Raw genomic sequence first — 22,524 nt, 5'->3', positions numbered from 1 at the left:
CCTCGGGATGACAAGACAAGCGAGGAAAATCCGCATGCAAAACAGAAGAAACGCAACGCAGGGAAGCGAAAGGCCAAGCGTAATACCTGAAACGGAATCTCGGGAGCCGCTGTGCAAGGCGGAGCACAACTAGTCGGGATCTCGTTGGCAGGTGCGTGATTGAAGGATGAAATGGAATAGGAAGTCGGGTCTGTGAAGGGAGAGTTTGTTTCTTCCGCGGAAATATCGAGAACGAGTGAGGTGTGTCGCAACTCCTCGCGTCGGTCGGCAGCAGCACGAGAGCAGCCATCAGACAAAGCCAAAAGACCCCTGGTATATACAACGACGCAACCCATCTAAAACGCCGAAAAAAGAAAGTCGAGCCAGGAGAACCCCTCTCGACGGGTATATCGCACCTCTGAACCATGTATGCTTCTGGCCTCGAGCAATACTGCAGCACCACCCGAGCCGAGAATGCAGACCGACGTGTCATGTCCCTCGCTGATCACTGCGCTTGAACACTCTCCGGAGACAGGGAAGCTTGCTCAGCATCGAAGCGTTTGAGGTCCATGAACTGGTTGAGCTCCATGTCGGCCTGGTTCGGCTCGAACGGCGAATGCGGGTGGAGCGGCAACGTGATGGTCGGCTTTCCGGTCGAGTACATGTCGTTCATGCTCGTGCCGTCGTCCGAAATGGCGGAGCCCTCACAGATGGGAGGCATCGACATCGGCGGGGACTCTCCAACAATGGTTGGATCCGGGTGGTTGAACGAAAGCGGCGAGATGGAGGGAGGAGGGACACCCAGATTCGCAGGGTTGACTAGCGGGGAGAACGTGCCGCTGTAGGGCGTGAAGCTGGGCGCTGGAATTCCGCTGTGGTCCGGAGCCTGGGTTGCGAAGAAGTTGGGGCTTGAAAACTCCGACGGCGAGGGCGCTGTCGTCGCAGAAAGCGGGTATGCCCGCATATCAAGCGCGCCGAACCCAGCCCGGGTATCGATTCGCAGATTGGGCCCGACAGGGCCCAGCATGTTGGGTTGCTGCGGAATCGGGCTGAAGATGTGGGGATTGTGAACGGGCGGCTGAGTCTCGGGCTGCGTGATGTGGAAGCTTGGCGGATGTTGCAGCAGCTGCATCGTCTGGAAGTCAATCGGACCCGGCACACTGCGGCTGCGCTGCCTCTTATGGCCTGGTCCGCGCATCATCATGGTATGCTGGGCAGCGATACCCCATTGCGATTCCTGGAATATTCCGACGTGGGGTTGTGCGAAGTTCGGCTGCGATGACGGCCGAGCTGCAGGGGAGACAGGGGCCGACATGGACAATGGGTGAAGCTGGTCGAACGGACCTGTGGCGCTGTGGCGGTGAATGAAGGCTTCTAAGCTGACCAACTTCGCCAGCTGGCCGCTCAACACCTTTGGGTTTCCACCGAGGTGATGAGTCAGTACCCGAGAGGCCTGCAGGTCCTCAGTAAAGTCGCTGACTTGGATAAAGGTCGCCGTGGTCGACGAGTCCATATAAAACATGGGCGGATGGAGAAGCTCAATCGTGATTCCGCCGTGCTGCTCGCCGCCTTCGACGTTGTTGAGATAGATGTTTTTGATGTATGAAAACGGGTATTCGATCTTGTACCCGGCCTGATCGTTGTTAATGTAGTAGGTCATGGTGCACTTGTCCGGGGAGTAGAAGATGATCAGATCCATGGCGTTCTGGCCAACCCGCATCCACCTGCCTATTGTGAGGGATCGGCAGTTGAGATGGTGGATCACTTAAGGTGTTAGCATGCGGTATCATAAGATTTCTAGCGCTCGGCTGACACTTACAGACTTTGCCCGGCCCCGACTGTTCACCGCCCATCATTCCCTGATGACCGTAGGGCATGAAGCCAGTACGACCAAAGAAGCCGGGGATGCTCTTGCCCGACTCCATCGCCTGCATTGCCAGATACTGTCGCATCGACTCGGGAATAGAATCCATGTCCTCGCCGCTTTCCAGACTCTTCTTAGCCAGCATCTTAATCTTTGCGCGCCTGCCAACGGTTAACAGTGCTGCTCCCCGGGAAAACAGATCAGAAACTTCAGGGCCTTACCGGTTTTGAAACCAGATCTGAACAGACCTCTCGGTCATGTTGATCTCTTCAGCTATCCTATCACGAACCGACGCCGTGGGAGTCGGGTTCTTGTTGAACTCCATCTCAAGCGTGGCCAACTGATCCTGTGTCGCCCGCTGTCTCTTCTGGTTTTTCTGCTGCTGCGTGAGAGTGCTCTTGCGGGTTGGCCGTTTCCCTGACCCTTGCGGCTTGGATCCGTTGGCAGGAGATTTGGACACCTTACTGGGGGTAGCCGACTTGGGCGTAGGAAGAGGCGACTGATTGCCACATGGTGAGGTCGACATGGATGGTGCCGACGAAGTATATCCCTCCTCCTCTTTCCTGACTTCCTCCTGAAACTCCTCCTTCAACTCCTGTTTGGCCCCGTCGGTAGCCATAACGGGCCCAGTGTCTTGTCCGTCGTCCAGATGGGTCGATTAATGAGCGGCGTCCTTTCCTTCAACTTGAAATCGGTGCTGGCTAAACAACCGCTCGGATGTGCGGTGGCGCGCCCAATGTCCGTATCACAGGTTTGGATATGATGGGACTAACCCTGAGGTGTGTCCAAAAATGAATGATCGAATAGGATATGGAAAATTGCCTGTTACAAAGGAGTGTCGTCCTGAACGAATTATCGAACAGGAAAAGTGAGCTGGGTGGTGGGGATAAGGATGAGCTCGGCAAATCGTGCTGAGCCCCAAAACGAGATGCTCCGGGACCGGGGTAAAATGGCTGACGGAAACCGAAAAGAATGAACGGATTCCAAGAAAATGAGCGAATGGCTATTGCAAGGGAGCGACTGTGGTGAGAAAAGCGAAGGTAGAAATGGGGAGAGGGAAGGGGAGGGACAGGGCGGTCGACGGAAGACGATGTGAGGCGATCGAAGGTAGACGAAAAGGAGAGTCGAGGGGAGAAAATCGAGAACGGGGACATGGGGGCTAAGAGGGAAAAAGCAACCAGCAGGCACCGTCGGGTTTGAGTCCCAGGGTTGGCGCTCCCACACTGGGCGGGATGGTGGGGCTTCATTCAAGCGCCTGAACCAAACAGAGACACGGTCGCCGCAGCGAATAACAGAGCCGGATTGCATTCAAACCGTGTGAGGTACAGTGCAAAAATCCGCTGCCCTGCACTCAGGCTGTCCGATGCGCCCAATCACTGCCTGGCGCCCTCTGCAGCTTCCTTGCAATGCCAGTCCAACAACACCGCGGAGTGCGGATAGTCTGGTGTTCCCGGAGTACGCCCTCGAAGGTCTACAGTTACACGTATTGTACATGCCTCGGACCTCGACCACCAAAGTTATCGGCGATAAGATCAGGGGATGGCGATCGTGGGTCCGTTCCCCGGGTGTTTTGACACGGACTTGTGTCTCCGACGAAGCGGCTTTGTGTGCTTCGGTACCTGACTGGGATCAGCCAAGACTGCCACGACTCCAGTTCTCAACTGCGAAACCGAGAGCGGTCGCATTTGAGAAGCGGTCTGCAATTCACAACTCGAGCTACGGATGATGTACCTCGTTGGCGGTTGGTACAGTCTGTTAGTTTCTGTGCCAGATTAATCAGATGAACGCACACCGCATTCGGCTCAGCGGTAGGTTCCGTCATCCGAATGCGTCTTCGGACTCTGAAACATCGGATGGACAGTTGGTATTTACACGGTATTGTAGTCCGGCTCTGTATGGCAATATATTGGAGGAGACAGCACTCCCAAATATGTGCTTACTCGCCGACCTGCTGTACGCCTGCCCGTGACCCAGCGACTGCGGGTTGAATCCACGATCGCCAAATGTCCCCCCGCATTATTCGGGTCACGCATTGTTTCCAACTTGCCGCGACGTCTCGGTGGTGGGCCACAATGCTCCATGTTGGGCCCTTTCTTGGTGCCACAATTCGGTGGGTCGATGGCCGACGGCAGTGGATTACCGGCAACTCGGCGTGCCTCGCGAAGGCAAGGGCTGCGACGAAGATGTGGTCGACAATTCATCAAGATAAACAGGAACCAGACCCTTGGGACCTGGAAAGGGTATCTCATGCCCGTCTTAGCCTCGCTATCGAGCACCGTTCTTTCCCCCCCGGAGCGGTTGTTTGCTCATTCCTGCCCCCCTCGACCACGATCTTGGCGGCACTGCATGGTAACTTAATGGGGCCCCCCAAAGCTGCTCACAAACCAAGCCATATCCATGGTGTAGTACAGTGTACATCTGTTGACTCACTTCGGATGAAGCCGTCAGACCCCGGAAGCCATGACCCTACCCGGGCCCCAGACCGAGGGTTGACGACCGCGAGGAAGCTCAGGCTTCTCGACCATGACCAGACGTTGTACGGCACTGCTGTGGCACGACAGCTGTTCCTGTAGATACAGTAGTGGCGTGGTGCATGCCGCCAGATGCAGGGGCCGTCGATACGGTGCAACGAGCTCCCACTTTTGTGTTAGCTGCCTCTCCTTCTGGCCTTGCGGCCGTGGAGCGCTGAAGAACAGCTCCAGCAGTCGGCCGTAGTTCACGCCTTGGGGTGCTGCTCGTCGGACACGATCTCCACGGGCCAACCACACCCTCCGGGTCGGGATCACGGCCTGCAGATATCAGCCTGTCACGCCGCGCCTTCAAGTCAGACGGATGTGTGTGCTCAAATCCTCCGCTCCGCAGTTACCTGCACATGCACACACGTTGCCTGAGAAAGAACAGGCGTAAGAGGCGAGAAAATGATCGTCAACAGCCCGTCTCTCGAGAGGATCGTTGGCGTTTTGGTGTTGATGACTCTTCCATTCTGCTGCGTTTACGGTTAGGTTACCGATAGCTTTTCACTGCCAGTGTCGGAGAGCACAGTAAAACTCCCCTGGGCGCAAGAGACCCACTTTACCCCTGAACAGAGGTGTGAGTTCAGGCGGGGCCTGCAGGAACATGTGCGGACAGGCATGCGAATAGTCATAACGACGCTTAAGGCGGCTCCCACTAGACTGACGGGGTTTGGCTCCCACTAGAGCCACGGGTCCGGCTCCCACTAACGTTTAGTTAGACTGACGGGTCCGTGTCGCTTAGATAAGCACAACAATTATCTAAGCACCCAAAAATGCATCTAACGCGGCCACCACCCCACGCGCACAATATCCATGCGAAGCGCGGACACGACCGCAGACACTATCGTCATGGCCGCCTTCCCAGACGACTGCCTCCCTCCCGAATCCTACTTCGAGTCGCGTGAGGCCTTATTCGAGTCAATCAACTCGTGGGCTGGGCCAAGAGGCTATGCTTTTACCACTCAAAGGTCAACGAAGGAGAAGAATGGTACTACGACAGTTATCTATGCATGCGATCGATCACGCAACCCTCCTGATAGCTTGCTGGAGCGTCAGAGAAGAACAACAACTCGAAAGACGAGTTCGTGTTCTCGGAGGCTGAGAAGTGGAAGGAGTTCTACAATTCTTGGCACTCGATCATCAACTCGCCTACCGAGAAAGATTATACCAAACGCCTTGCTGAGTTCCAGCAGAACTACGTTCCCGAGCACCCGGAGGAAGTCGGGTATATCAAGGCTACGTGGCTTATTCCGTTCAAGGAGAAACTCGTACGTGCTTGGGTCGACCAGTCGACTCATTTTGGCAATACAGCTACCTCGCGAGTGGAGGGAATTCACGCGCTCCTCAAGTCGTACTTGAAGAGATCGACATTCGACCTTTTCGATGCCTGGAAAGCGATTCGCCTCGCCCTCCTCAACCAACTGTCCGAATTACAGTCAACTCAGGCGAAGCAACAGACCCGAACGCCTCTTGAGCTCTCCGGGGCTTTATACGGAGCTGTACGAGGATGGGTGTCGCATGAGGCGTTAAGGAAGGTCGAGGAGCAACGCAAGTTACTCGCAAGGAGGGACCCCCCTCCATCTCCTACTTGTACAGGCACTTTCTCTCGAGTCTATGGGCTCCCATGCTTACACGTCTTAGATGCTCGTCAAGGCGAGCCTCTTCTTCTCGACCACTTCCATTCGCACTGGCATCTAGTACGCATGGGGGCTTGTCACAAATGAACCAACGAGAGCCAACAGCGGTCGGCGGCTTACTTGCAGAAGCCAGTGGGGAACGTAGGACGTTCCGAGCCAGTCACTTAGGACCAATTGGAACGAGTCCTAGAGGTGCTCCAGAGAGCTCTCAGGAGCATGAGAGAGCACCAGTGCAAGGCCAATCAGAGGACGCTCTAAGAGGCTCTCGAGAGCACCATAGAGCATTGGCTCTAGGTGGCTCTAGAGAGCACGAGAGAGCAACCAAATGCATCTAGTATATAGTCACCCGTTCTGGAAGACTCTGGGAGTTCTCCAGTAAGCAACTCAAGTGCAAGATTGTCAGTACCCTTGGACATTGCTTGTTGTGAACCATTTGGCTTCACCGAACCTCACCCCGTTGTCAAGTATAACCTTCAGGAGTCCCTTTCAGAAGTTGGGGCTTGAGATTCGTCACAGTGACCTATATCAGCGAGTGACCCAGATTAACAAATTTAGCAGGGGCTGCATCTAAATGTACGATAAGAAATTGATATCGCTCCTAACATTTTCTCTATCAAATTTTGGCCTGCAGCCCTGTTAAATTCGTTAAGCTGGGTCACTCTCGGCAAATACCAAGACCCCTCATGAGGCTATTCCCACTCGCCCCACAGCACACCGAACCTTCTAGCAACGCGCTCAGACCAGCGCGCCTACGAGGATAAGTATGCTTGCGAGCTACCAGAGTCTGTCGTCTCTCCTTTTCTTCTCCAAGTTCAGTGTACTCGTAGAGTCGTCATCAGCTAGTTGCAATATACTGCCTGAGACCGTTACACTGATATGGGTCACTCGCTGATATGGGTCACTCGCTGATATGGGTCACTCGCTGATATGGGTCACTCGCTGATATGGGTCACTCTGTCACGGCGGGACAGGCGGACAATCCAATGACAATTGTATTCGGGCTAAACTACAGTCTAAGCTCCATTCCGTCAGGTACGGGCAGGCTTGATTGTCAAGACGTAGCTCGAGGAGCTACGAACAGATCTCGCGGCAGCGAGGTGCAGAATATTTAACCCACAGGGGCCCGTGCTTTCCACATGCCGGGTTCCACCCGTGGGTCCTAGCAGGCACGGCGCAATCGCCGTGACACACTCGCTGATAATAACGTATATTATCAGCGAGCAGATCATATCAGCGAGCGGATCACTCTAGCAACTTTCGGTAGAGCATACACCATGAGACAATAAGAAATTGTTAGATTGCACTAACAATTTTCTAACGTCTTATTGCATGCACCTCTACCAAAATATGCTAGAGTGATCCGCTCGCTGATAATGTACGGTATACGTTAACTATAGAAGTCTGAAAATCGATCTTCTAAAGTGTAATGCTATTAAGCGATGCAAGAGGCTGCTAGGTTAGTATTGATAGTAAGGGAATTATATCTCTAGCTCTTTTATTAACTAATGCTATAGAGAGCTACAAAGAGCATTAGAGAGCTTTAGGGAGCTTCAGAGAGCTTATAAAACAATAAGATACGAATATCATGATATGAAATATGATGTTAATATAACTTCAATGCAGTTCTTAATGCAATTATAGAAGTCTTCGTAGCTTACAGTACGAAGCCTGATTACAGTAGCTAATTTGCCCTAGTAGATGTGCTAAAAACCGGGGGTTTTATGGGCTAGATCCACCCACTTAGAGTGGAGGTGTATAATTTGGGTGAGAACATATGGTAATGGACAGGCCATGGTGCACAGCGCTGCCTTGCGCAGTATGAACCCAAACGGTCAGAGCGAAAAAGAGGTTAACGCCGCAATGGCCACTGCATCCTTGAACATCTTCCGTTGCTGCCAAGCGGCGCAGTCAGTATTCATGTCGTGGCAACCCACGCTGCAAACCTCCGCAAACAGGACGGACTCACCGTGAAGCAGACGGATAGCACCAGGCAAACAGCGGCGCCGACATAGACGGGGATGAAGACCTTCTGAAGCGCCAAAACGATGGCATCCGTCGCGACCTCGCGCAGCTCGACCGGCAGCGATTGCAGATATGCGCCACTGGTTCCCGAGATGGCCAGCTGCAGCTGCTCGCGCGACGCGTTGGGCAAGATCGCCACCAGGTGGGCAATGGCGCTGTTGACGAACACGGCGCCGGCGATGGCCAGGCCGAGCGCAATGCCGCTCAGCTGCGCCAGCATCATGAAACTGATGGCGTAGGCCATTTCGGCGGCCGGGGTGACGGTTTGAATGATGGCGTAGCCAGCCTGGATGAAGCAGCCGGTGCCGACGCCAACGAGGATTTCAAAGCCGTAAATCTGACCTTCTGGCGTGTTGGCCGTGATGCGAGCTGCCACGAACGTCAGTTTCATCGTGGAGACTTTCTTCTGAGTACGTGTATGGTAACTGAGGTAAGGTAGTTGTTGAGTCGGGACTTACACAGCAGGACACCACCAATCAAGGTGAGGACGCTCCCAAAAACATACCACGGCTGGAAGTAACTGAAACGCGACATGAGATGGCCATTGGCGAGAATGGCGGCGCTCAGGACGAAAATGAGCGGCAACAACCGAACTGCGGCAGTGATGGCGCTGTCGCCCCTGGTGAACTGAAAGTAGAGCGGTACATAGTAGATGGGGATGAAACCAGCCGTATTGACGGCAGCAGCGCAGCAAAAGAGGAGGACCGCATTCCAATTTCGCATGAATTGGACCGGAAAGACACGCGCTGTCGGGCTCGTGAAGATGGTGTAGGTCTGCTGAATGCCAAAGAGGATGAAGAGCACGAAGCTGACGACGAAGAGCGCGATGATTTGTCCGTTGTTCCAGGGATACAGAGCGCCGCCCAGGTTAGTGGCCATGATCAGCGTCGTAATGGCCCCTGAGCTCAGTACAGCCCCGACGATATCAAACTCGCGCACCAGCGCCAGAGACGATGTACCCTGGCGCGGTTTGACAGACGGAATTAATAAGAGGTATACCGGCGCGAAAAGGCCGGCAACGCACAGGTTGATGTAGAAGGCCCATCGCCACGTGGCCGAGGATTCGACAAAGGCACCGCCGACCACGGGTCCTAGAACGGTGCCGATGCCCCAGACCAGACCCACAAAGCTCAGGTATCCCGGCCGCTCGCGGTCCGACGTGTTGACAGAGAGGAGCGTCATGACCCCGAGGTACATGCCGTTACCGCCCATACCGGCGAGGACACGGCCGACAATGAGGGCATTCATATTCGGCGCCGCACCGCAGAGGGCCGAGCCGACGTTGAAGAGGATCGACGACAGAATGTACAGCCATTTCGCATCGAACAAGCCGAACAGCTTGCCGAAAGGGAGCACGACTGCCGCTCCGCCGAGAAGGAACCTGGACGCAAGGACAACATGTTCAGAAACTGCACTTCATCAGGACCGGGGGAAACGCCACCTCAGGTACGTACCCTACAGAGAGCCACGGCAGCTTCAAGACATCGCCAAAGGCATTGACCGCGGCTGGCGTAATGTCGGCAACTACAGTGTTGTCCAGTGAATACAGGAAGATGCTCGACAAAATGCCAGCGACGACTAAGACCCACTGCATTTGTGTCGATGAGAAGTCAGCACCGAGACTCTCTCACTGGTTTGTGCCGGGTTAAGGTACATAAACTTACCAGGACGCCGTGGATCTTTCTCGGCGGTGCAGTCTCTTTTTCCCCCGGGTTCCTGGGTAGGTTGGCTTCAATGGTGCCATTGTCCGCCGAGAGCTCGGCAGCAGGGTGGACGGCCTTCTCAGCCTCGCTGACGGGTGATGTCTCGGAGGACATTGGATGGCACGCAAAGTCTCCGGGCTCCAATGGGTAGTCTGGTATTTCTGCTCGGTATGGCGAATGGAGGATTGGGGTTCCGGGATTGACCTGAGTCACTGAACTGCTTGATTTCAGAACTGATAGCGCCGGATGGTGAAGATGCCAAAGAGATGAGAGAGAGAGAACACGAGAGACGCGAGGAGATGGAATGGAGAGTGTACGGGACGGAGGTTAGTTGGATATAACTTATATTTATTCTAGGGACAATGATGCCTTATTCTTGGACGGTGCCCAGTAGGCACTTTCTTCAAAATGTTGTATGCACCATTGTTTCCTTGCAGGCTTAGGAATCCGGGTTGCTCTTCTTTCGTTAGGTGTCCAGCTTTGGTAGGAAGTAGACATTGAGAATCTCACCTCATGTTCCCCATCCCTATTTAGGGAGTGCCCGATTCCCGTCTTGGAAATCAGCTATGTAGCTTATGTCAAACCAGTTCATGTTGTAAAGTCGTATGTAGGCTCCACCAAAGCCGGATCTCCGAGAGAATATCCAAATTTGGCAAATAAACTCAAAAGCTGCCGAAAGTGGAAAACTCGTAATCCGGCACCGAGAAAAATTTCCCAATCAGGTAATCTCACAACCACCTTGACATGAACCCGGCATGGCTCGTGTATGTACAGCTCTCGGAGCTGCTTGGGCTGAACCGTCTCCATCTGAGACGACGTATTGGTCCCAGCTATGGATGAAAAGAACCAGATGAGAAAGTGTAGTTGGAATCTCTTCCTGTCGTCCTGTTGCACATGATTGGGTGCCGGATGTTGAGTTAAATTCAAACCAAATGATATTGTTGACTGGGACGTGTTCATTCAAGCGGGCGATAGTATGTAGTAACTTGCAACGCTGGAGAAGCATCTCCTTACCCAATCACCCGATCGAGAGCGCTTGGAGCACAACACACAAGGCAGCGTCGATATCCATCCAGGCCTTGGAGAGGCGCATCATCATCGACTTGACCTTGGACCGGCGTGCTTGACTGCCCACCACGCTGCTCGTGCGCTCAACTCGTAACAGCAGTTTGTGAAAATTCCTGATCTGCAGCTTCAGCAGCGCGCGGATCATGTGGACCTGCTCCTCGTCCGAATACTGACGGCAGAAGTCGTCGGAGAACATCATGGGGTTGCAAGAGGCCGCGCTGGCCTTGAGCCCGGATGTTTGGCAGAAGAGCTGGGCGGATGCGGGTCCGGGACCAGCCGCCGAGGACGGTGCGGAGTCCAGAGAATGGTGAGATGGTACAGACTGCGACTCAGGCGACAGGGATGACGCCAAGTGTGTACCGTTGGAGTCGGTGTTCTGGCCGGCCAAGATGGCGCCTGCCCTCCTGATGCGTCGATGAATACACTCGAACATCTCGGTCAGCCGGTCGCACACGATGAGGCGTACCGAGTCGATGACTGAGGGGTCAAGACACTTTGGGCAGTCTAGAGGTTTGCAGCACTGGAATATGAGCCACTTTTGCAGCTGCAACACCTGATCCAGTGAGAGCGTCGTGATGTGAAACTCATCGTCGTCGAGCTGCTGCACGACGCGAACAAGGTCGCTCAGGCAGGAGCATGACGGTGAACTGGCCCGATTCGGTTGCCCCGCGGCTTCTGTCTCATTGCTGGCATCCTGGAGTGACTTGGTCACTGGAAGGGGACCAGTGTCATGGGATCCTGTACTGTTGATTGAACCTAAGGCTGATTGAACATCGGTATCACAGCCAAGCTCGTCCATATCCAGGTCGAGGCCGAAGACGTTCACTACCTCCAGTGAGTCCGTGTTTCTAGGCCTGTCATTCAGAATCAGCGATCAAGGTGGACTCACAGTCGAACAAGTTGCCGTCCAGCTGATCAACACCAACGGGACTGGACAAGCCGGTGTCTGGCCGGCTCATTCCATTCGTCAAGGAGGTGGAACTGGGCGAGGCGTCGCCCGGCTGAGGGGAGGCGTCGCCGAGACTTGACGAGTTGCATGACGGCGGCGACTGTGTCTGATGCTTGTTTTGCGTGGTACTCGTGGAGGGAACGCATTCGATCAGTCTGGCTTTACACCTGTCACAGTTGTTGGGACTGCCGGTGCACCGGAGCTGAAAGGAGGGGGCGGTTTCGTTAGGGGACGTGCGGTAAGTCGGATGGCCGAAGCGTGTCATCTCGACGCAACTTACCTTTTGGGTCTGGCAGGCGGCACAGGCCGGGCGTCGAGTCGGACGCGCACGACGGCTGACCTTGCCAGGCTGAGATGCGCTCCGGCGCACAACTTGCTCCATGCCGCCGGTTCCATTCTGGCCGCCAGAACTTGTTCGGAGAGTGATGAACATGGCCCCGTCGTCTGAAGCGCAAATACAGAGCAGGTGGAGCAGCAGAACGGCGCGCTGTGGATTTTTGCTATTCGCTGGCTTGTTGAGAACTTGACTAAGGAAGCCGATCGAGCCTGCGGAGGTGAAGTATCCAATCAAGAGCTCATATCAGGCATACCATTGCCTGCTTATATAAGCATGAAGTCACCCTGGCCCACCGCCCCAGGTGTCAAAGCAACAACCCCTGGTTTTGGTTTTCAGGATCGAAGGATACTGTAGAGGAGCCGCGGAAGGCCGGCGATGCTGTGCAATGCGGCCGGTCTGGTCGTGTCGTTTCCGTTGTAGTTCTAGCGCAAGGCCCGATGGGTTGTGGAAGTTGTGGAAGTTGTGGAAGCCCGGACAAGTAACCGATTTGAACCCCGTTCAGAGTTCCTTCATAACTTCCCCGACCGCCCGGGCTGCAAGTCTCCTCCGCTGCTCGTCCGGCAGCTCAGCGCTCGCGTCCCTGACTGCCTGCAACTTGGCTATCATCCTCTCCAGCTTTTGGACGTCTTCATCTCCGACCTCTCCGACCTCCTCTCGCCCCTCGGCGCCGTCTTCACCACCGGACCAGATAGCTTGTCGCAGCCCGACAAAGTCTTCCCTATCAAAGCCAAATCCAAGACGCTCCGGATCAAACTCGTCGTCGTCTTCCAACAACCCTCTCCCTCTGATGCCTTGCCATTCTTCATCTTCCACATCCTCTTCGCGGCCTAACCCCATTCCACCTCCGGCCCAATCATTCGCCTCCAGTGCTTCAACTACTCTTGCCGTGCCCATCCTCTCCCCAAACTCATTCCTCACACCCTCTGCCCCCTTGGCCGTCCCGCTCCCAAGCCTCGAGACATGGACGAACTCCAGCCCGGACTGCGCACACAAGTCCTCCCACTCATCCAGCTCCGCATCCAGCCCGTTGCCGCCCTCCCCAATCCCCACCGCTAGGCCAACACCGTCCCACTCCCAACCACCCAACCCTTCCCGCACGACTCTGCCCACGTGCGTAATCAGCTCTTTGACCGCCCGCCCCTCTTCGTCGTTAGACGGAGACGATGAGGATTGCGCTGATGATGATGCCGATTCCAAACCCGATGTAGATCCGGAGCCTGGGGGGTTAAGTGTGCGAGAGGGGGGCAGTCGGAACACGACCAGCACCCCGCCCAACACACCCAAAACTTCTTTGGCCTCGGGCGACAGGAACGACGCGGACCACTCGGCAGGCGAGGCGATCAGGTCGAGCCAGATGGGCACGGAGGCCGTGTAGTACGGCGTGGCCAGGCGCAGGGGATGGGTTGTCCCTGCGAGGGTGCTGCTGCCGTCGTGTGAGAATTCTTCTCCGGAAGAGGTCGGTTGCGGTGAAGGGTGACTGCCTGTTAGGTCTGGTGTTTTCGTGGAGGGGTTAGTACAGTAAGCGATGGAGGGCCGGGCCACTGTAAGCGAAGGGGAAGGGAGGGTGAGATGAGATCCAGATGAGAGGCTAATCAACGATGAGGGGTACAAACCGTTGATAACATCACTGAGGTGCTGCGCCGAGTCGGTCAAGCAAACGGCGAGTATCCGGCGTGGGTTTGGTATTTCCGTTATGTGCTTGTCAGGATTCATTTTCAGGAAGTAGACTCAAGATGGATTTGATGGAAGGAATGTCGTAGGATGGTGAAAAAGCGTACTGCCCCAGTGGATCGATCGGATTTACGAGTTTGGGTTGGGTTGGGGTTAGGTCCGCGCCCCGAAACCAGAACGGGGCCTCGTAGTCCGGGTTAGGGTTGGACGGGAAATGGTGAGTATCAGTTCGGGTTGGTACGGTATACAGGAGCATCTCAATTCACATACAGGCATGTAGAAGCCCTCGGCTTGAATCATATAATCAGCTACAACCTGTCCAGCCTCAATATGACGGGCGGCAACCAGCATGGGAAAACAACATGAAGCCATCTATCTGCCCGATCCCAAATGGAGTGTCTGTGGTCCCGAAGTATGATGTTATGGTACATGCCAAAGTCCCCTGAGACGCGTCATTAAGTCATGATGCAAATGGCGGGGAAGAGATGAGATGTATCCTTGAGTTGGGTATCTGTGGTTCTCCACCAATACCACACACGGAGGATGATGAACAAACAGATGCTGCAGGAATGGAGGAAGCCGGAGCATGGGGAAGTGCCAACCCGGGACGGCGGATGCATCCGCGCTTCTCCAGGCTGTCCACACGCCCGACCCCAAAACGGAGTCCAACCCGGCTGTTGATCGTTCCGAGGAGGCCGTCACCATTCGGTTGTAGGTCCCATGCCATACAGCTCGAACCCCGGCGTCGGCTGGCCGTTGGGGATGACTATCGGCTGACCAGCAAGAGCGTCCCAATCCATTCCTTGTTGTGGATCGATCATGGACAAGAACTGTCCCAAGGAGGGTTCGGGAGATATGCCGAAATTCAGGGCTCCCATGGTGGTGGCGGCGGTGAGATCGGGAGATCCGGCCGGGTACGGCGACGTCTTCTGCCCGTTCCCCTCCTCCTTGCATTCCACAATGTCGGACGGCATGCAGGCCCGCAGCTTCTTGATGTAGAATGGGGCCTCGGGAATCTGGCCGGTGCGGCTGAGGATCAACTGCTCACGGTTCTTCCAGGCCTGGAGGATGTGGAGGGCCAGAGCGGCGTAATTCTTGTTGGTCACATCAAAGAGCTCCGGGTGGTATGAGTAGACCACGTGGACCTGGCGCCAGGCACGCTCCACCAGGTTGCCTTCAGTGCGCTGGCACAGCTGGCCGGCCAAGTACATGAACAAATCGACCTGGAAGTGGAGTAGGGAGAACCAGGCAAAGCCCCTGTCCTTGGTGGACGCGTAGTTGGCCTCGTTGTGCTCGAACGCGTTGACGGCGATCTTGAAGGTGTTGTCCTTTGCATTTTTGACTTCCCCACCCCAGTCGGGGCGCTCTTTGGGAGGCGTCATAAGCTCGTTGAGTTTGTCCAGGACATGCTCCCTCATCGTAAGGGCCATTTCGTGCACCGGTCCCGCCTTCGGATCGCAGTATTTGTCGAATACCTCCAGTAGTTCTTCGCGAAGCCGTCCTACCGCGCGTCGGTACGCTGCCACTTGCTCTTGTGTGGGCAAATCCCCGACATCCGTTGCCGAGTCATCTGCTTGTCCCTCCTGTAACAAGATCATGCCCTCAAACCCAGGCATGTCGGTGAGGAACTTGGCGAATTTGTACGTCAGCAGGCAGAATATCATTTCGGTGGGTCCCTCGCGCTCCACGATGGGCTCCGTAGCGTTCGGAAAGATGTCAGCGTCGTTGACGTTCTTGGGCGCTTTCGTATTGCTGTTAGTGGGCAGCAAGGAGGGGCTCAGGCCAGAGAGAATGGCGTATCTCGCGTCGACCATGATGATCTGCCACCACAGACGCCTCCGCATTTCGCATTCGAATGGCGAAAGGCCTAGGGCTTCGCCGTCCCTATGCAGACCCATCTTCTGCGCGATGCGGATGACAATGCCATTCAGAATCCACGCAGCGTGCCGGTTGTACCGACCCTGGAGTGATATCTGCAACCAGAGTTAGCGAGGACAGGGCGAGAATGCACGATTGGCAAGGGCTTCCACACCAGATAGATTACGAGTGCCCGTAGGACGGTCAAGTCGTGACACCTCAGAAAGTTCAGTTGGAGCAGACTTAACCGGACAGCCAACGAGTACTTTTGGAGCGCTTCTTCTCTGGAGAAGCTCAACAGCGCTCGGCACTCGTCCGGAGTCAGCGACACGACCGCCATCAAGAAGATGGAAAACAGGAGAGCCTCAATGTTTCTGGGGACGCTCGGCGAGCGGATGGCAGCTTCCGCGACGAATGGCTGCAGTGACGGAACGTGAATGATCTTGGTAAGTGGGTTCACCCTGTCCAGGTAGATTTGCCACAGGCTGAACATCTGGGCAGGCTCGGGCCAGAGGGTCTCAACCTTCACGTCGGGAGAGTCGCCGCCAAGGAGAAGCTCCGAGTTCTCATCGGGAGTCATGCCAGTGGTGCTGGTGCTGTCATCCTCAAAGTCGTCGCAGTTCACAATCTCCCTCATGGCTCGGACCTGTCAAGTTTGGGATTTTGTAAGCATCCGGATAATACCGAGGCAAACCAGACCAAGGCATCTTACACATACCTCATCAAAAATCTGCCCTAGCAAGGGGTTGTCCACAAAGCGGACATTCCCATCTTCCTGGACGAGCTTCCCAGTAGGCTGCCAACGCAAGTCCTCTTGAAGGACGGCGTGCGAAGGTGACGGCGAGGTGCGCTCAGGTTTCACGGCGGCATACTCCTTCAACATCTCCTCACAGCGGGTCAATCTCTCCTGGAGGTCTTGGTTTGGCCGTCTGCGCTTGCGCGCGGGCGCCGGAGTACTCGGGATACACTTGACTTTGGACTGCGGGGCGTCGTCAGCCATGTTCGGCACGGAACGAGCGGGAAGGCTTGTTGTGCCTGGAATACCTTGATGCAGTTGGCACATGGGAAGTTTCTGTCGCATTTGATCTTCCGCCCCTGACACAGAATACATGCCAGGATGCGGGGCGGTTTGGTGGGAGGCGCAGAGAAGGTCGAAGCAGGAGTCCACGCTTGACCCTGTGGACTTGTGGTGGACTCGGAAGCCATGGGTGGCGTGGGAACAGCGCGTTGACTGTTCAGGAACAAATGAAGTGGTCTTTGTATAGATTGAATTAAGTAAGAATACGCAGAATCCGAGTTGGACGGTGTCGCATCGCGCGGTCCCCGGACGATGCGATCGGGAGGGTTTCCTCGCAGACTTCAGAGGTTCAGTCAGACTCGGTCACATCGGATCGAAAGCCTTGGCGCGGCCACTGGTGACTGGTCAGAGGGCAACAGGCCAACCGGCGAGACGGCCGCCACGAACGAGTTGTAACGCTTTCGATTTTGCACCGAATATCGCCAAACAGCGATGCGGCTGCCGGGACGAACTAGGCGCGACCCAAGCCAAGCCTCCCAGGAGGCGATGAGCTTTGCGGTAGGGTTGGCGCTGCAGGATTGGGGGACTCGATTCTGCGCCGATGATAAAATGGTCCAGCCGCATCCGTTTCGAATCGGATGAGACCGAAAGCGAGTTTGATATCTCAGGGTTGTCACTAGGTTACTTGATGTGGGGGTCTGGGCTCATTTACTTGAGCGGCGAAGACAGCCTGAGAAAACTGTGAATCTAGGAGAACATGAATACGCGGAATGGAGAACATCCGAGAGCACAGGTGTGTAGAGTCCACAGGCGGCCGGCGACGTATTGTACCGAGCCAGGGCTGTGTCTCTCTCAACGCTGGAACTTTCCACCAGGCACTCATGTCCCTATCGGCCATTATCATTACCTTTGCATTATCCACAGCAGTTGGGAATCGGGACACGATTCTCCCCTGTTGTTGTCCTTCATTAGAGAAAAGTATCCGACCGGATCCACTGCCTTGGTTATCTGTATGTAGGTGCTCTGTACGGATGTACGCAAGGACTCCATTCATTTGCTATCCGAAACCCACAGGCAGGAGTGCGCTGAATGGTTGTCACGGTGATGTTTTGTACTGTATTGTATGCAATGGCCGCCGGTCCGAATGACGCTCGACTGCACGAAGCGCAGCCCTACACATGTGAAGGTGTGTTTTACAAGGACTCGAAACTGGGCTGCCCGGTTTTGGGGAGAACGGGCATTGTGCTTCCGAGCTATCCGCACCCTTTCATAACCAAGGCAACCTTGATATTGGAAAGGTGCAAGTGAGACTGACTGGTGGAAGTGTGAAAACGAGGGTCCCAGAACACACGGCTACGTGTACGGATGATACAGGCCTTGCAATACTTGTGTACGGTATCGTACCGGCTCCAAAGGCGGTGAGCGGTCAAGACTGTGGAATACGCCCGAGATGCCCCACCAGAATTTTACTGCCGCCATTCGCTGTGTATGTATTGGCAATTGTTTGCTCCGATTCCGCCGCGATCCAAATGCTGGATGACTTAAATGAGCATCCTCGAGGTTGCGAAGGAATGACACAGTCCCGACCAAGACCATGTTCACGCTACTAGTATGCTGCAGCGACTCCCCTCCTAACCCGCTACCACTAACTATATCGGCAGAGAAGACGCTTGGCGTCGGCCGCCAGCAGGAGGTGTCCTCGCCGTGCCCTCCTTACCCAGAGGATCCCGAGGACGACGACGGCTCGGTCAGTGCGCATCGCAACCTACACCACGACGCCACGGCTCTACCAAGATGCATTCCACACACAGCTCGAGAATGCGGCTTCAGTGCCGTTCCTCTCCTCGTTAGCGGGTACGCCGTCGAATCCACAGACTCTGACCGAGAAGATTGTCCAACGATACGCCGTCGGGCTTGCGCCAGGGAAGAAGGTCAAGGCCGGCGACTACGTGACCCTCGCTGCACATCACTGCATGACACACGACAATTCGTGGCCGGTGGCCATGAAGTTTATGTCGATTGGCGCGACCAAAATCCACGACAACAGGCAGGTCGTCATGACTCTCGACCACGACGTCCAAAACAAGAGCGAGGCGAACCTGAAGAAATACCGACAGATTGAGGAGTTCGCGAAGAAGCACGGCGTCGATTTCTACCCTGCTGGTCGGGGTATCGGCCATCAGATTATGGTCGAAGAAGGGTATGCCTGGCCTGGTACCGTCACCGTTGCTTCCGACTCGCACAGCAACATGTACGGAGGCGTGGGCTGCCTGGGGACGCCCATAGTGCGGACCGATGCGGCGGCCATATGGGCAACCGGCCGGACGTGGTGGCAGGTACCCCCAGTCGCCAAGGTTACCCTCACTGGCATCCTGCCTCCAGGGGTAACGGGCAAGGACGTGATTGTCTCTCTATGCGGCCTGTTCAACAACGATGACGTTTTGAATCACGCCATCGAGTTCACTGGCTCTGAGCAGACCATGCGCAGCATCCCCATCGACGACCGGCTCACGATTGCCAACATGACGACAGAATGGGGTGCTCTCAGTGGACTGTTCCCGATAGACAGCGTGCTGGTGTCCTGGCTGAGAGCCAAGGCCACCACGTCAGCAATGCTGAACCCGGAGCTCGGTGCTCGCGGGAAGTTCACCCACGCTAAGATTGACGAGCTTGTCAACAATCCGCTTACCGCTGACCCAGGCGCTACCTATGCCAAGTCTCTCTACCTAAACCTGTCCACCCTCTCCCCCTTCGTTGCCGGACCCAACTCGGTCAAGCTGGCTACACCGCTGAAAGACCTCGAGCCGCAAAACATCAAGGTCGACAAGGCTTATCTCGTCTCTTGCACCAACTCTCGTGCGTCTGACATCGCGGCTGCCGCCAAGGTCTTCAGGGACGCGGCGAAGGACGGCGTCATCCCCAAGGTCGCGGATGGTGTCAAGTTCTATATCGCAGCCGCATCTCTGTTAGAGCAGGCTGCGGCTGAGGAGGCGGGCGACTGGCAGGTCCTGCTCCAGTCTGGCGCTGAGCCTCTCCCTGCCGGCTGCGGTCCGTGCATCGGTCTAGGCACAGGCCTTCTTGAGCCTGGCGAGGTCGGCATCAGCGCGAGCAACCGCAACTTCAAAGGACGCATGGGCTCCACGGAGGCCAAGGCCTACCTCGCCAGCCCCGAGGTTGTGGCGGCCAGCGCACTACAAGGCAAAATTGCCGGTCCCGGCTGGTATCAGAAGCCTGAAGGTGTCGAGAAGGTCATCATTGGCGAGGGCAACGGCGACCACATGCAGGACAAGGTCCTGAGCATTGAAGAGGCCCTCGACAAGATCATCTCGCAAGCCGACGGGATGATTGCCAGCGCCGAGAAGGAGATGTTTGGCACCCAGGCCGAAACCACGGCAGACGATGCCAGCGAAGAGACGCTAACCGAGATTCTTCCGGGCTTCCCCGAGGAGGTCGAGGGAGAGATCGTCTTCTGCGACGCCGACAACATCAATGTACGTTGTACCCTCCCGCCCCCTCATTAATGCCGCACTCAAAGCCAGTACGGGAGTTGTCACGCTGCCGAGACAGGGCTCAGCTTGCGCAAGTGCCTTTCAACCGAGACAGCATTGATATAACTGACATCACTCACCAGACCGACGGCATTTATCCTGGCAAGTACACGTATCAAGATAACGTCTCGGTCGAGAAGATGGGCGAGGTCTGCATGGAGAACTACGACAAGGCGTTCCGCACCATCGCCCGCCCGGGCGATATCCTCGTGGCCGGCTTCAATTTTGGCTGCGGCAGTTCCCGCGAGCAAGCTGCCACGGCCATCCTGGCCAAGAAGATCCCCCTCGTCGTGGCGGGCAGCTTTGGTAACATCTTCAGCCGGAACAGCATCAATAATGCGCTCATGGGGGTCGAGGTGCCGCGGCTGGTGCAGAGGCTGCGCGAGACCTTTGGCGGGAAGGACGGCGAGAAGGTGCCGACCAGGCGCACTGGGTGGAAGTTTGTGTGGGATGTCCGGCGCAGTAAGGTGATTGTCACCGAGGGCGAGGGCGGCGAGACCTGGAGCCAGAAGGTCGGTGAGTTGCCGCCGAATGTGCAGGAGATCATTGCGCGGGGCGGGTTGGAGAAATGGGTCAAGAGCCAGATTTCAAAGGCTTGAAGCGCTGCTTCGAGGCTGTATATTGTTGTAGATGTTCTGCACGCTGGTTGTCGTTGATACCACAGTCAGTGGTGAGCTCGAGTGGTCGCCGAAACTGGGGCTTGCAAAACGGGACGAAAAGCTTGTATAGAAACGCAACGAGTCTCATGAGGAATCTGTTATTGCTGTGTCTTCTCCCTCCGAGAGACCAGATTCGACTGCTATCAAGCTTGTTGAAGGTGCGGCGTGGGCTGGTATTAGCTGCCGCTTCTTGGCTCCACGCAGAGCCTTGAGATGCTTCCTGCTACTGACATGTGCGTGCCACAGCTCTTCTGTTAAGAGGGTCTTTTTACACAGGTCGCAAGTTTTGCGACACGGCGTGTCCACATGGTTGCTGCGTTCGACTTTCCCGGCCAGGACCTCCCGGGCCGTCTCCGAAACCTCGGCCGGCACGGGCAGCTGCTCATCAGCGAGAAATCGCCTGGTCAGGTCTACTCCTTTTCCTAGCACCTCTGCGTCCCAGCGCTGGATGTCTGAGCTGTCTAGGAGATAGAACCGATCCAGCAGCTTCTCCTCTTGGAGAGAAGAAATGGTTTTCATGGTCACCCAGCGCACTTGGTATTTGGCATACTGGCGTGTCGCCGCCTTGGTGTCCTCGATACCAGCCTGTTTGAGTTTATCCAACTGGGAATTCCCAGGCGTGTTCTTCAGCGCGGTGAGGTATGGCTCAAACTGGCGAAAGCCAATCGACTGCCAGATGCCCTTGGAGCGGTCCACCGTCTCACCGGCTGCTAATCTCCCCTGGAGATAGTCAAAGACTTCTGCTGTCTCGGTGAGAAGGCCTCTTTCAACCATTTTGTCCACGCGCTGGTCGAGCCTCCCGTTGAGCACTTCTCGCTGCGCGTATAACCAAAATAGCAAAACTTCCCCGAGGCTGTGGCCATGGATTTGCTCTCGAACCGCCCACTTGAACTCTCTCCGGCGTCGCTGTTCGGCATAGATATCGGATGCGCGCCGGCCCGTGGCGAAGTAGATCTCCAACGATGTCCGTATCTTGCGCGCATCGTTCGGGTGCCACTTGTTCGCCATGACGGGGTCAACCTCGCGCAGCTTCGCCAACATTGCTTCTGGGGAATCGGAAAGAATTGGATATTTCGCCGCCAGTTCCTCGCGATTGGACGCACCGCCTTCGAGTGTGGGATGGTCGTCGACTACCCGGCCCTCGAAAAGCAAGCCGTCGAGGTAGTACGAGGTGCCGCCTACTATTATGGGGAGATTTCCACGATCGCGTATCTCGGATATTATTCTGGTAGCCTCCTTCTTGAAATGTGTCACAGTCCAGGGGTCCTCATCGAGCTCGATGCTGCCGAGAAGGTGATGTGGGATGCCTCGTTGCTCTTCGACCATGAGCTTGTTTGTGATGATTGGCAGGCCCTTGTACATTTGCATCGCATCTGCATTGATGACCTCGCCGTTGAATCTGGTTGCCAGCTCCACGGCCAGCTGGACGTTGTCAGACATGCCCAACCCAAGGACCACGGATTGGATGCGTTGGAACGACTTACATCCGATTTGCCAGTGCCCGTCGAGCCATAAATGATGATCAAGGGCTGCATCTTTTTGGTGGAAACCCTCACGGTCTTGAGAAGCGAATGTAGTGAAGGGGCAAAACGCGCGAGTGAACCCATTGGCTTCGCCCGGCGCCGGGTCGCATCACATTGCAGGTTCGCAGCCCCAGATTGAGTTTGGTGTTTTTGGAAGTCGAAGGTCTGAACCGAAG

The 22,524-nt window shown here is 55.7% G+C and overlaps 8 protein-coding genes across 8 annotated transcripts; 2 read left to right on the top strand and 6 right to left on the bottom strand.

Annotated features, from left to right (window-relative positions):
* Positions 1 to 140: 140 nt before the first annotated feature.
* On the bottom strand, positions 141 to 2,266 carry N657DRAFT_492455 (uncharacterized protein). Its single transcript, XM_062787639.1, has 2 exons — positions 1,799 to 2,266; positions 141 to 1,743 (listed from the first exon to the last, which is right to left on the bottom strand). The coding sequence occupies exons 1-2, from the start codon at positions 1,986 to 1,988 to the stop codon at positions 485 to 487; spliced, it is 1,449 nt and encodes a 482-aa protein (XP_062645920.1). The 5' UTR covers positions 1,989 to 2,266; the 3' UTR covers positions 141 to 484.
* A 1,442-nt stretch (positions 2,267 to 3,708) lies between these two features.
* N657DRAFT_492400 (uncharacterized protein) lies at positions 3,709 to 4,629 on the top strand. Its single transcript, XM_062787638.1, has one exon. The coding sequence runs from the start codon at positions 3,847 to 3,849 to the stop codon at positions 4,414 to 4,416; it is 570 nt and encodes a 189-aa protein (XP_062645919.1). The 5' UTR covers positions 3,709 to 3,846; the 3' UTR covers positions 4,417 to 4,629.
* A 3,085-nt stretch (positions 4,630 to 7,714) lies between these two features.
* On the bottom strand, positions 7,715 to 9,993 carry N657DRAFT_599004 (MFS general substrate transporter). Its single transcript, XM_062790051.1, has 5 exons — positions 9,680 to 9,993; positions 9,470 to 9,603; positions 8,474 to 9,396; positions 7,960 to 8,384; positions 7,715 to 7,885 (listed from the first exon to the last, which is right to left on the bottom strand). Exons 1-5 carry the CDS (start codon positions 9,830 to 9,832, stop codon positions 7,826 to 7,828), a joined length of 1,695 nt encoding a protein of 564 aa, XP_062645918.1. The 5' UTR covers positions 9,833 to 9,993; the 3' UTR covers positions 7,715 to 7,825.
* Positions 9,994 to 10,477: 484 nt separating this feature from the next.
* Positions 10,478 to 12,369, bottom strand: N657DRAFT_492248 (uncharacterized protein). The gene is made up of 2 exons (XM_062787636.1): positions 11,676 to 12,369; positions 10,478 to 11,611 (listed from the first exon to the last, which is right to left on the bottom strand). Exons 1-2 carry the CDS (start codon positions 12,166 to 12,168, stop codon positions 10,737 to 10,739), a joined length of 1,368 nt encoding a protein of 455 aa, XP_062645917.1. The 5' UTR covers positions 12,169 to 12,369; the 3' UTR covers positions 10,478 to 10,736.
* A 201-nt stretch (positions 12,370 to 12,570) lies between these two features.
* On the bottom strand, positions 12,571 to 13,785 carry N657DRAFT_657030 (uncharacterized protein; the record flags this gene model as incomplete). The annotated part of the gene is made up of 2 exons (XM_062794759.1): positions 12,571 to 13,613; positions 13,686 to 13,785. 2 exons carry the CDS (start codon positions 13,783 to 13,785, stop codon positions 12,571 to 12,573), a joined length of 1,143 nt encoding a protein of 380 aa, XP_062645916.1.
* Positions 13,786 to 14,113: 328 nt separating this feature from the next.
* On the bottom strand, positions 14,114 to 17,050 carry N657DRAFT_492261 (uncharacterized protein). Its single transcript, XM_062787637.1, has 4 exons — positions 16,645 to 17,050; positions 16,313 to 16,579; positions 15,776 to 16,246; positions 14,114 to 15,716 (listed from the first exon to the last, which is right to left on the bottom strand). The coding sequence occupies exons 1-4, from the start codon at positions 16,804 to 16,806 to the stop codon at positions 14,442 to 14,444; spliced, it is 2,175 nt and encodes a 724-aa protein (XP_062645915.1). The 5' UTR covers positions 16,807 to 17,050; the 3' UTR covers positions 14,114 to 14,441.
* Positions 17,051 to 18,144: 1,094 nt separating this feature from the next.
* Positions 18,145 to 20,984, top strand: N657DRAFT_646814 (homoaconitase). Its single transcript, XM_062793188.1, has 3 exons — positions 18,145 to 18,227; positions 18,280 to 20,109; positions 20,250 to 20,984. The coding sequence occupies exons 1-3, from the start codon at positions 18,213 to 18,215 to the stop codon at positions 20,763 to 20,765; spliced, it is 2,361 nt and encodes a 786-aa protein (XP_062645914.1). The 5' UTR covers positions 18,145 to 18,212; the 3' UTR covers positions 20,766 to 20,984.
* N657DRAFT_575711 (tRNA isopentenyltransferase) lies at positions 20,910 to 22,432 on the bottom strand (the record flags this gene model as incomplete). The annotated part of the gene is made up of 2 exons (XM_062789122.1): positions 20,910 to 22,247; positions 22,310 to 22,432. The coding sequence occupies 2 exons, from the start codon at positions 22,430 to 22,432 to the stop codon at positions 20,910 to 20,912; spliced, it is 1,461 nt and encodes a 486-aa protein (XP_062645913.1).
* Between the last annotated feature and the right edge of the window lie 92 nt (positions 22,433 to 22,524).

This window comes from Parathielavia appendiculata (assembly GCF_033297405.1).
Source record: "Parathielavia appendiculata strain CBS 731.68 unplaced genomic scaffold N657scaffold_9, whole genome shotgun sequence".
In the NCBI taxonomy this organism is placed as follows: Eukaryota; Fungi; Ascomycota; class Sordariomycetes; order Sordariales; family Chaetomiaceae; genus Parathielavia; species Parathielavia appendiculata.
The sequence above is the reverse complement of the archived record's forward strand: the minus strand, read 5'-3'. Positions and strand labels throughout refer to the sequence as shown.